This window comes from Crocodylus porosus, unplaced genomic scaffold, assembly GCF_001723895.1.
Source record: "Crocodylus porosus isolate Cpor-Errol unplaced genomic scaffold, CroPor_comp1, whole genome shotgun sequence".
Lineage (NCBI taxonomy): Eukaryota > Metazoa > Chordata > Crocodylia > Crocodylidae > Crocodylus > Crocodylus porosus.
In genome coordinates this window covers 15,040,479-15,050,653 of record NW_017728932.1, presented here as the reverse complement: position 1 = coordinate 15,050,653, position 10,175 = coordinate 15,040,479, and the positions used below count along the sequence as shown (strand labels likewise).

Genomic DNA, 10,175 nt, shown 5'->3' with positions numbered 1-10,175 from the left:
GGCACTGGTCAGGCCACAGTTGGAGTACTGCATTCAGTTCTGGGCGCCGCACTTCAGGAGGGATGTGACCAACATGGAAAGGGTCCAGAGGAGGGCCACTCACATGATCAGGAGTCAGCAGGGCAGGCCCTATGAGGAGAGGTCAAGGGACCTGAACCTGTTCAGCCTCCACAAGAGAAGGCTGAGGGGGGTCTACTGGCCATTTAAAAACTAGTCAGGGGGACCAGCAGGCATTGGGAGAGTCCCTGTTCCCCCAAGCACTACCAGGAGTGACAAAAAATAACGGTCACAAGCTGGCAGAGAGCAGATTCAGGCTAGATATCAGGAGGCGCTACTTCACAGTCAGGGCGGCTAGGATCTGGAACCACCTTCCAAGAGAAGTGGTGCAGGCTCCTACCCTGGGGGTTTTTGAGAGGAGGCTAGATGAACACCTTGCTGGGGTTGTTTGACCCCAGTACTCTTTCCTGCCATGGCGGGGGGGGGTCGTCGGACTAGATGATCTACTCAGGTCCCTTCTGACCCTAGAAACTACTACTAAACTAAGAATGTACTGAGGTAGAGCACATGAAACCTTATTTTCATTTTAGTCAAAAGGTTTGTACGCTACATTGCACGCTTGCCAGAGAAATCTGACAATAAGGAGGTCTGAATTGTCCTAATGGAATTTAAGTCTGTAATTCCAGAAAACTAGATGTTTCAAGCCTTAATATTACATCAAATACAGCTGGGCAGTTTTTGTTTTGGTACAACTATGCTGTTTAGAAGTGCAACCTTTTCTCCAAATTAGTTATGATATTACAACCACAAGCATAAGCTCATTTGCAGCAGAGCAAGTTACCTTATACCAGTGCAGCCAATTTCCACTTGGAAAGGGAAACAAGCTATCCTGGAACATGACACTTATTTCGGTATGACCTGAGTCATGTTAGAGGGACTGTACCTTACCTACATCAGGTACTAGAGCAGTGGTCTCCAAAGTGGGGTGCGCACGAGGATCCACTGGGGTGCGGGAAGAAAATATTAGAACTTCTATTTAGATGTATATTTATATAGAAAGACATATATTGGGGTGCCTGCTCAACATTTTTTTTTACTGATGGGGTGCACGATCAAAAAAGTTTGGAGACCACTGTATTAGACGGACAACCTACCTGTTTAGGCAAGCCAGCATCCAGGTGCAGCTATCCCTGCAAGTCTCCCTAGGGGATAAGCTAGCCCTTCACTGAAGGGCTTTCTACAAGACTAACCACACAAAATCCACACAAAGTATGATTTCAAGGGCATGCTGCAGCATATAGCTTCTATCAGGAATTCTCTCTTTTCAATCCATCTCTAACTTCTCTCCTATTACAGATAACCTGAAGACCTCAATCTTACATTTGTTGTGCAGACAAAAAGATGGAAACATTTTCCTGGAGTCATTTCTTACCACTTCTTGCACTAGGCTGATCAGCTCCATGAGTCTCCTTCGAAGCTTTGCTACCTCTTCATTCACTTTTGTGACATGCTGCTCATAAATTTCTGCCAGTGGCTTAAATGTGTGTCCTCCATGCTATTAAAAAACAGAAACAGTAGAACATCCCATTTTACTGCACTGCTATTAAGAGGTGTCTTCTTCCCAGGCCTCATTCATTGGGTTGAAGGTTCCCGAGGAGACTTTTGATAGGAAGTCTGCCTTACACTTCCCTAAGCAACAAAACAGCTCCAGCAGTGCTTCCTGCAAGGACTTATTTGGAAACTAAGCACACATCCAAAAATGAGCATCTACATTTACTGTGCAATGTTTTAACTAGTCAAGCTAGGCAAAAAAATTGTTTGCATGAAAAAGCTATATATTTGTTGACAGTTCAGCCAAAACACTGAACTACATGAAGTGTCTGTCTCACAGAAATAGCTGACTGATAGAGGAGAGTAGGAGACATAAGGACCTTGAGTGCCAGCAGAAGCCCTCTTCCAACTGAAGGTGGAGAGAAGGGATAATGTCAGGTTAAGGGATTGTTAATCTTTTCAATTTCTTACTAACTGGCTCAAGATATCATTTTAAGATCATAATCTAGCTTTTCCTATGATTTATGCTGTTGGCTTTCTATTGCCCAGTTGTTTGGAGAATTCAGATCTATGGTCCATACTTTTGTTTACACGTATTTTTGAGTGTTTAACTTTCAGGTTGTCATGGGCTTGTACAGCACTGCAGTGGTGCTTAAAGAACTTGCAGCACTGAACACATGATCTGAAGACTTAGTACATTTTGCCCTTGTCTTTCTCCTAGAGAAGAGACAATTCTTTCAAAAGGCCATGTAATACAACACAGTGTACCTTCTTCCTACTAAAAAAAAACTGGATTGGAAAGATAACACACCAAAGCTTTTCAAACTGTTCCCACAGTTACGTTTACATTTAACTTCTTTTCATAACTTTTAAGCCAAAACTGACTTAGTCCCTCTCTTCAATTAGTGCGATTTAGGGAGCTTTGCACTGGAGTCTAGGATACACTCTGTTAAGAGCTAAGCAAGGAGAAAGCTATTCTAGTTTCCACTCAAATTGGAGAAGGAAGCGGCAGATGGCCATCTCCTTTGTGATATGCTCCGTATAGACATCTTTCCTGACCAGGGAGTGGCCCCCAAGTATCCAAGATTACACTGGTATTAAGCATACAGCAGTAATCATAGTGTTAGGCAAAGGACTCATTCCTTGCGCTAGAAATTTGTTGTTGTTACCTTCAGTTTGTCTACAGTAGTTTTGATCATGAAATATACAAAAAGGGTAATTCTAGCCATGTTCCAACAGCACTTTCCTGCTTTACTACGTTGCATAAAATATTGCCTAGATTAAAGCCAAAGTTTACCAGACTCTTGTTTTCCTCTAGCTACAGTATTTGAAAGGCAATTTGAAAATGATAGTAAGAGTCTTGTGTCATAATTACCATTTCTACAACAATTTAAGCACTACAGAGACAGTGGCCCATTTTTCCACATACACATAACATGCTGTGAACCACGTACTCACCATTCCGCCCCAGAGGGCGCACTGGTGGCAAATGCATTTCTTACATGTCCAGCAGAACACACTCAGCTTTTCATGATGATTTTCACACCTGTAAAAAAAAAAAAAAAAAAAAAAGTTATGGGAAATTACACACCTGTAAGTATGGTACAAAGCAGGTTTTTCTTCTTGCCATGACTTTTGGGAGCAGAGCAATAAGGTCTAGGGGTGACCAACGGTCTCCAAATAACCATTAGCCAAAATCAGTTGCAAATGACAATTTTTTTTAAACAAAGAGGTCTCAGCTCCCATTAGCGATCAAGATCCAAGATACTTGAGAAGCTATTTATCTCTATGTTCCTCCAAGACAACCAAGATGGACAGAATTTGCTGGACCAGGATGTGAATCTTTGGAGTTCAATGACTCGCAAACACTAGGCATCACACTTATACTGTCACCTGGATTAATTTTTTATCCTCCGCATTACAACCTGTCTCTGGCTGTCTTCTGCAATAAGGGCAGGAGCAGTCATTTTAATGTCATCTTCAAGACTGTGCAAGACCTTCCTTGATGCAACTATGTCTCATCGATCTTTATCAAGAGAGTATAGAAAAATGAACATGCAAGGCAAAAAAAAAAAAAAAAGACTGCATAGAATACAATAAAACTGAATACTCTTAAGTTCATCATTTGCATATCTTTGCTCACATGCAATTAACCATCAGGTAGGTCATATGGGAACCAGGTGCTCAAGTATGAAGCGTTGCTTTTAATAGTGTTGCAGTTTTCATTGGCTCTTTTTTACTATCTTGCTTTTTGGTGAATGGCTGTTCTGCGGTTTTAACCATAGTTGACAAGACTACCACATAACACGTTCTTGAAATGGGCACCAAATGAAACGTAAAACACTCAACAACAAAATACAAGATTTGAAAGGCTTAACTGTGTCCAGGAACTACACTGTATTGCTACTGAAACTGAACAAGGGCTCACCTGGTCCAGCTTTTATTTGCTAGAGAGCAGAGTTCAGAAAATGTCAGCTTTTGTCCCTCCCCAGTTTTTTAAAACTGTAAATGCTCCTGGGTATTAATGCCTTTCACATAAGTTTCTGCTTCAGAGGTAAAATGCACAGAGCAGCAAATGCCATCACCACACCCTTCTTTTTGTGACAGCAGAATTTCAAACCCAGTGGTCAAACAGCATCTATTCCACCCAGGTGCCTGATTGGATTTCTGGAAAAAGCAGATTGTTTTACTTTTATTCTTCCAAGAACTTACAAAATTTTCCATTTTAGGAATTTTTTAAAAATTCAAACACTTCAATGTTTACTCATGTTAGGTTTCACAACATTAGAATGAATAAGAATAGCAACATTAAAGCATCTGAAAGGAAAGAAAAGCTGGACCACTATCATCCCATTTTATAAACGAGTCCATGAGCCCATTCAAACAAACCTGAATGGTGGCTAACTCCAAACTGCCAAACCATAAGGATCTGCACAAGGTCCTTGTTGTGCTCATCATCCGCCACCCACAATCACCATGAATGGAAATGAGCAATAAGGGAACACCTGTTTTCATTCTTGCCATGTCCTTCTCTCAAAGAATACTGGTGCAAGTGTAATTTTATAAGCTTTTTCTTTTACAACCTAGAGAAACTCTGCTTTTGATACCACTTTCAGGAACTGCCTCCAACCTCTAGAAGTAAGAAAGTCAGTTGCTAACTTCTTGTCACCCTCTGACTGGAATCATGAAGTTCAAAGGGACTTTAAGTGGTAGCGTGAGAGAACTATGCACACCGAGGGGCAGTGGAAGAAGAACAAAACTGACTTCTACTACTTAATTGCACACTCCAGTGTGCCAGTACTTAGGAACTCTAATCCAATTCCTAATTTTAAACAGAGCAGAATTAAATGCCTGCTGTTTTGAAGGTTTCTTGTTTTTTTTTTTTTAAATGAAGAGTCTACTTCTACATACTTGTCTTTCTCATTTTCCTCATGCTTGTTAAGATTGCATAGCTGAAGCGTGTCAAGTTGTTGTGTAACCTCCTCTGCCCAACGACAGTTCACAAGTTCCCGTAGCTGAAGTGGGGCTCTGCAAATAGAAATAAATGCCAAAGTTAGATTAAATAATTCAATTTCAGGATCTTAAATACAGTAATGAAACTACTCTTTTCAATTTCACTCAGCTGGGGAAGTGGGGGTTCCTACCTGCCACTGAGACCTTGCTTTTTTAAGCCCTATATTTATGGGATGCATATTGTAAAATCTTGTCCACAAAGCTGCTGTTTCATTGGACACATTACACCATGTCTATTCTCTGACAGATCAGTCACATAGATCTATTGGAAGAGGACAACTTCCACACTGACTGAAATTTACAGGAACTGATCAGCCAGGAGAGGGACTAAGCAAAGAGAGGAGATTCAATAATAGTTATGAGTGGAGCCCTATCCAGTCCTCCCAGCTTGATAATGTAACAGGTAAAAATTACTAAGATTTTAGACAAACTAACAGGAGGAAGGGGGAAGAAATGACCAGGCCAGTGTCTGGATAAATAGGTATATCCTATTAAGAGCAACCTTCAAACAGAAACTCACAATTTTCCATACTATATACTTTCCAAAATAATAACCACTGCAAAACAAACTACATGCATTTCCAGGATATTCCTAATGTATTAAAGTTACCTTACCGACAGTGAGGGCACTGAGCTCTTTGTTCGGTCAGCCAACGCTGAAGAAAAAAAGAAAGATGCGCATTTTAAGACAGTATAAAAAGGTTAAGGAGAGAAGAGTCACACAGGCTAGTCCCTTGTTCTCTTATTTCAACAGAAGTCACTTGTTTCCTGTTTCAACCTGCTACTTTTCCTTATTTACATACAGATAATTCAGTTGCTGAAAGCTATGTTGAATCAAATTTTAAATCATCTCAAAATCCATACAAAAAAGGGCGGGGAGCATTTGTTTGCTTTGCTTATTTAATAAGTTTTCTGTTAATAAAGGGAGTGCTGAGATATCCACTATTCTGCTAGAAACCAAAGAATGCATACACTTTTGTAGTTATACAAAAGAATATATTAGCAAAAAGGTGCAGTGAGGACAGCGCAGGTATTTCTCTTTGCCTTTGATGCTAGTCTTTGGGGTATCATGTATTCTGACCCTGGCCTAGTTTGATAGCTTTCTTTCAGTAGTTAGCAGAAGCAATAATAATTCAATAGGCCTCACTGGGGGGTTCTGGAAGGCTTCTTACCTGGCTTATCTATGTCTCCCAAAGAACTGCATCAACTCAGTATAACCTGCAAATGCAAACTTCAGCAATTAAGCTGCTTATTTTAGGTCAGCCTCACTACTATGTCAGAGCCTCCCTTCAGCAACAGAGCAACACCAACTCATTTACCTCCCTGATCTGTCATTAGAGTCCTTCATCTATAATGATTATTTGCACAGCTTACAGGTCAGAGGATGATTTTTCTACTTGCCAGTCCTGTAAAGACTACCCTTAGATCAGAAAGTCTTAACTGATCTTGTTTTCTCTTCCACTATCACAAGACAAATTTCCACACTCTAAACCAAACTGAAGCAGCTCACTAATTAAAGTGCCTGGCACTGCAATGCAAAGCATGTATAAAAGTACCCAAAGAATACAGTGAATACACTGAAAGCTCTGAAGCGAAGAAAGAAAAACACATACATTTGGGTACCCTACAGATTATTAGTTACCGTCGTTATATTTACCGCATACATGCAAATTAGAAGATGAAAATATAACTTACCCGAATACAACTGAAACAACATAGCTTGGAGCAGTGGGGACACAGGCGCGCATCACGCAACTTCTCCATACAAATAAAACATCGGAATACTTCCGCAATGCTCTGCAAAAGTAATTCATGCCACTGTTAAGACGCACACTTGACTGTGTTTCATTTATTCTCCAAGCAACATGCTGGATTTAACTAAAAAGACGCTCTACTTTGAAGAGCTAGGGACAAAGGTACTGCTTATTCACAGACAAACATCATGGCTCATATTTCCCCTTTTCTCCAGGCCATACTGTTCGTTTAATGTCCATTTTAAAGGTTTTACTTCCCCAGGCAGCATTTACTTTGCTCTGCTTTATCCCTTTATTTTTCCATTTGCCTCCTTTTGCAAGGATGAGATGCTACACTTGTACCTATACAACATCAAGCAGTTGCCAAGTGATGAGGTACTCTTCACGTAGATTTCCACACCTACAAGTTTTACCTCGCTGGCAGTAAGCCTAGTTTAAGAAAATATGTATGTAAATATAATTTACAACTTTACAGAATGTTAATGGGAAGGTACTGAACTAAAAATAATTTAGAGGCAGTATGCTTCCTTTGTTACATTATTCTTTCAAGTCTGAAGTCCACATTTACCCCCTCCTCTCCCAGCAATTTCTTTACTTCTATCACTTTGCTCAGCTTGGAGAATAAAGTCATGATCTGTTAATAAGCTGGATCTAGAGCAAGTCAAGATTTTGTGAAAATAAGTAAAGAAACAAAAATATTTTGTGCAGGCTGAAATCTCAGTCTGTTTCTGAAGGGACAGTAAAACTCCTAGGATCCCAAACAGATATTTGTGAAACCTCAGACCAACAGAAATATCATGAGGTTTTTAGCATACATACACATCTACTGACAACAAGTGTCCTTTACAACGCTCCTCCATGGTTTGAGACCCAAGCTTTACAACACTCTGCCAAAGTGTGAGCACCTGACTGTGAAAGACTAGTTTACTGTTTCCTCCAGCTCAGCTTGAATGACAGAACTTCAGCTACAGCAACATGACATAAAACAATCAAAGAAAATCCTTGTCTCAGTCACTACAATTAACACCAAGCTAAATAAATCACTAGACCTGCAGTAGGCTGCAGATTTGCCCTACTTTAGCATTCTGCAGCATTTGCAGTCTTCAGCTCTTGCAAAGGAAATCTTTCATTTCCCATGTAAATCACTAGCCACCTTCTGGAAAAAGAGATACCTGATCTACAAAGCATATTCATAAAAAAAAAAAAATTAGGTCGGTAGATATAAAGTTATTTATATACAGGTACATGGGGAGGGGCACAAAATATTTCCACATAAACCCATTCTACAGTCCTTTTGTTTCATAAAACGCTTAGGACTTTTTGAAGGGAGAGGAACAATGGCATTTGGCAAACCTAATCAAATCAGTGATCCATCTAGCTCCATATCCTCTCTTTTAAGAGCAGCCAGTACCAGATGAAAATGCAAGACAGCAAAAAAGTAAAGACTAAACACCATAGGTCAGCAACCAGCCTCTGCTCTAAAGCACAAGGGCTGATATATCCCTTCTGAAAATGAATATAAAACTCTTGATCCATAAACTTCTGATTTTTTTAAACCTAAGTACTGGCGCGCTAAGAAATCTTGTGACAATAAACACTAGGGGATAACTACCTACCATCTAATATGAGAAGTGTACACTTACACATTACCTTATTTTCCTGAATTACTTTCATTGTGTCCTGTCTTAGGCCTGTCTACCAGGAAGGTAAATTGCCCAGCATGAAAACTGCTGTTCTGCAACACCTATCCCAGTGTCATTTCCTTAGTTATGCGGCTCAAGTTCCCCATGTGGACAAGCCCTTATTCACTCACCTCCTGTCTACAGCGGGTCATCCTAAACTTTTCATTCTCTCTTTACATTTATTCTTCCATACTTCAAACCATTTGGGCCTCCCAGCTCTGAACAAGGCTGGCTTTTCCAACCAACAAGCATTAAAAGCAGGGTGTGAATTAAGGGGGAGTTGGGAGGGAGCTAAGGCCTCCTCCCATGAGAGATCAGAGCCCCCCATAAGATTTGAATCATAACATGGAAGGCGGGGGGGGGGTCCTCTGATCAGATTGCTCCTTCACTTAAGTGGACTTGTTAATCAATGAGCCAGTTTACTCTTTTTTTTTTTTTTTTTTGCAGACCACCCCCCTCCCCCAAGAGTCAAAGTGTAATTCCAACTCTAATTAAACGCAAAAGTAGGCGTTTCTTTTTCCTAAACAGAGCCTATGGGCATTTGTACACATGGCTGTGCTGCAGCGCCAGGCGCTTCTGAAAGTGCCTGACTCTGCGACACACGTGGTTGTGCAAGTGGCGAAGTGTGTGTCAGTGCTAGGGTGGCATCACAGAGGACATCCCCATTTTCTGCTCCTCTGTCCTCTATCAATACGAAACCCTATGCCTTTATGTCCTCTAGATCTCTCTTCAAGACAGAGAACGTATTTTGTCTTCGAGGGAAAAACAGAGGGCATAAAGGCGTCCGGTTTCGTATCACCAGAGGACACCCGGACTGTCCTCTACAGTGGCCACCTACCAGGGAGGGTTTAAAACGTGCATTTGCCTTCCCGATGCGCCATAAGGCGTGTTATGTCACGGGACGAAACCTCCTGGGATCGATTCAAATGGAGTTGGAGACCCTGCGGACGTCTCGCTTGGGACAAAAGCGAACCCGGCAGGGACAGGAGCGGAGTGGCCATTGGAGACGACAGTCTGGTTTTTGGCTCCTCCACTGATACGAAACCGGACGCATTTTTGTCTCGGACAAGAAAAACAGCGGATGTCAAGCCGTCCAGTTTAGCGTTGATAAAGGACGAAGGGCAGTCGGACTGCCCTCTCCGACGGCCAACCCGCTTGGCGCCAAGAAAGTGGCGACGTACTTTTGAATTAAAATGCAGCAGAGACGTTTCAGTTCAAAAATACCCCGCTGCCATTTCCTGTGCATGTCTCACGGCTTGCACCCCGCGCGCGGAGGAACTGCCTTTGCTCCGACCCGCCCGGACCCCCGGAGCACGGCGGGACGAAAAGGCACGTGTATAAGCGCCCCACGTGAAACCAAGCGCGATTTCCAGGCCTGCGCTGCACAAACCCCCGCGCCGGCTCGGGGGCCCTCAGCACCCCTTCCTCCCGGGGGCACTTGCAGGTGTCTCGCCTGTGGCCCCACCCCCACCCCCACGGGTGTTTCTGACAGGACCCCCGCAACATGGCGGCCGCCGGCTCCCTGAGGGAGCGCCCCGGGCCCCGCGCTCACCTCCACGCTCTGCTCGTCCATGACGGCGGCCCTGCGGGGAGAGGGAGGGAGAGAGAGTGAGAGGAGGGCAGGCGGGCGCTGCTCAACGGCCCGGCTCCCTCCACAGCCCGGCCATGTCCGCGCGGC

General features: G+C 42.6%; 1 protein-coding gene across 3 annotated transcripts in view; it reads right to left on the bottom strand.

Moving 5' to 3' along the window:
* TRIM37 (tripartite motif containing 37) overlaps positions 1–10,175 on the bottom strand; it is a 40,907-nt gene extending 30,732 nt beyond the window's left edge. For 2 of the 3 annotated variants that reach the window (XR_002102999.1, XM_019545711.1), the window contains exons 1-6: positions 10,050–10,175; positions 6,757–6,858; positions 5,677–5,717; positions 4,960–5,076; positions 3,007–3,094; positions 1,430–1,552 (exon numbers count right to left, since the gene is read on the bottom strand). Coding sequence is in view for 2 of the 3 variants with exons in the window: in XM_019545711.1 (XP_019401256.1) it covers positions 1,430–1,552; positions 3,007–3,094; positions 4,960–5,076; positions 5,677–5,717; positions 6,757–6,858; positions 10,050–10,070 (492 nt within the window). In the remaining variant the exon portion in view is untranslated. The remainder of the gene's footprint in view (positions 1–1,429; positions 1,553–3,006; positions 3,095–4,959; positions 5,077–5,676; positions 5,718–6,756; positions 6,859–10,049) is intronic. The other variant, XM_019545709.1, reaches the window with a different exon arrangement.